We start from the raw sequence: 493 nt of genomic DNA, 5'->3' as shown, positions 1-493 counted from the left end.
GTCCCGAGCCGGTGCCACCCAGGCTGTGAGTCCTGCCGTGTCACTTGGAGGAAAACAAAAAGCAGAGCAGGAGTGTCCACACACAGCTCCGGGCCCTCCCTTTGTCCCCGTCCCTCCGGGCATCAGACGACAGGGCTCCCAGGCGGGAGCCAGTCCCCAGGGGCCATCTGGGCTCAGAGGTCCCCACTTGCTCCCGTCAGCGTCCACTCAGGCTCCCCTGGGCAGGTCCGAAGGGGGTGACCACTGCTGCGGCAGCCAGGGTCTCATTTTCACAAAGACCACGTTAACTGTGTTCAGTGGACTTTGTATTCTCACGGTGTCCCCGGGGCGGTGGGGGGGGGCCCGCACTGCCCTCCCAGGAGGGCGGGGACCCCCGTGTGCCCAGCCTTCTGCTGTCTGTCTTAGGAGAGGGAGAGGAAGTCACCCGCCATCACCTTCCACCACACGCCCTTCGTGGACGGGAAGAGCCCCCTGCAGGCGTACTGCGAGGCGG

The 493-nt window shown here is 65.7% G+C and overlaps 1 protein-coding gene across 1 annotated transcript in view; it reads left to right on the top strand.

Moving 5' to 3' along the window:
* The window catches only part of JAKMIP3 (Janus kinase and microtubule interacting protein 3), a 47,426-nt gene that overhangs the window by 21,571 nt on the left and 25,362 nt on the right, over positions 1–493 (top strand). The window contains exon 16 of the mRNA XM_010859559.1: positions 406–489. Coding sequence (XP_010857861.1) covers positions 406–489 — 84 coding nt within the window. The remainder of the gene's footprint in view (positions 1–405; positions 490–493) is intronic.

The sequence above is a fragment of the Bison bison genome, unplaced genomic scaffold (assembly GCF_000754665.1).
Source record: "Bison bison bison isolate TAMUID 2011002044 unplaced genomic scaffold, Bison_UMD1.0 scf7180017864456, whole genome shotgun sequence".
NCBI lineage: Eukaryota > Metazoa > Chordata > Mammalia > Artiodactyla > Bovidae > Bison > Bison bison.
The sequence above is the reverse complement of the archived record's forward strand: the minus strand, read 5'-3'. Positions and strand labels throughout refer to the sequence as shown.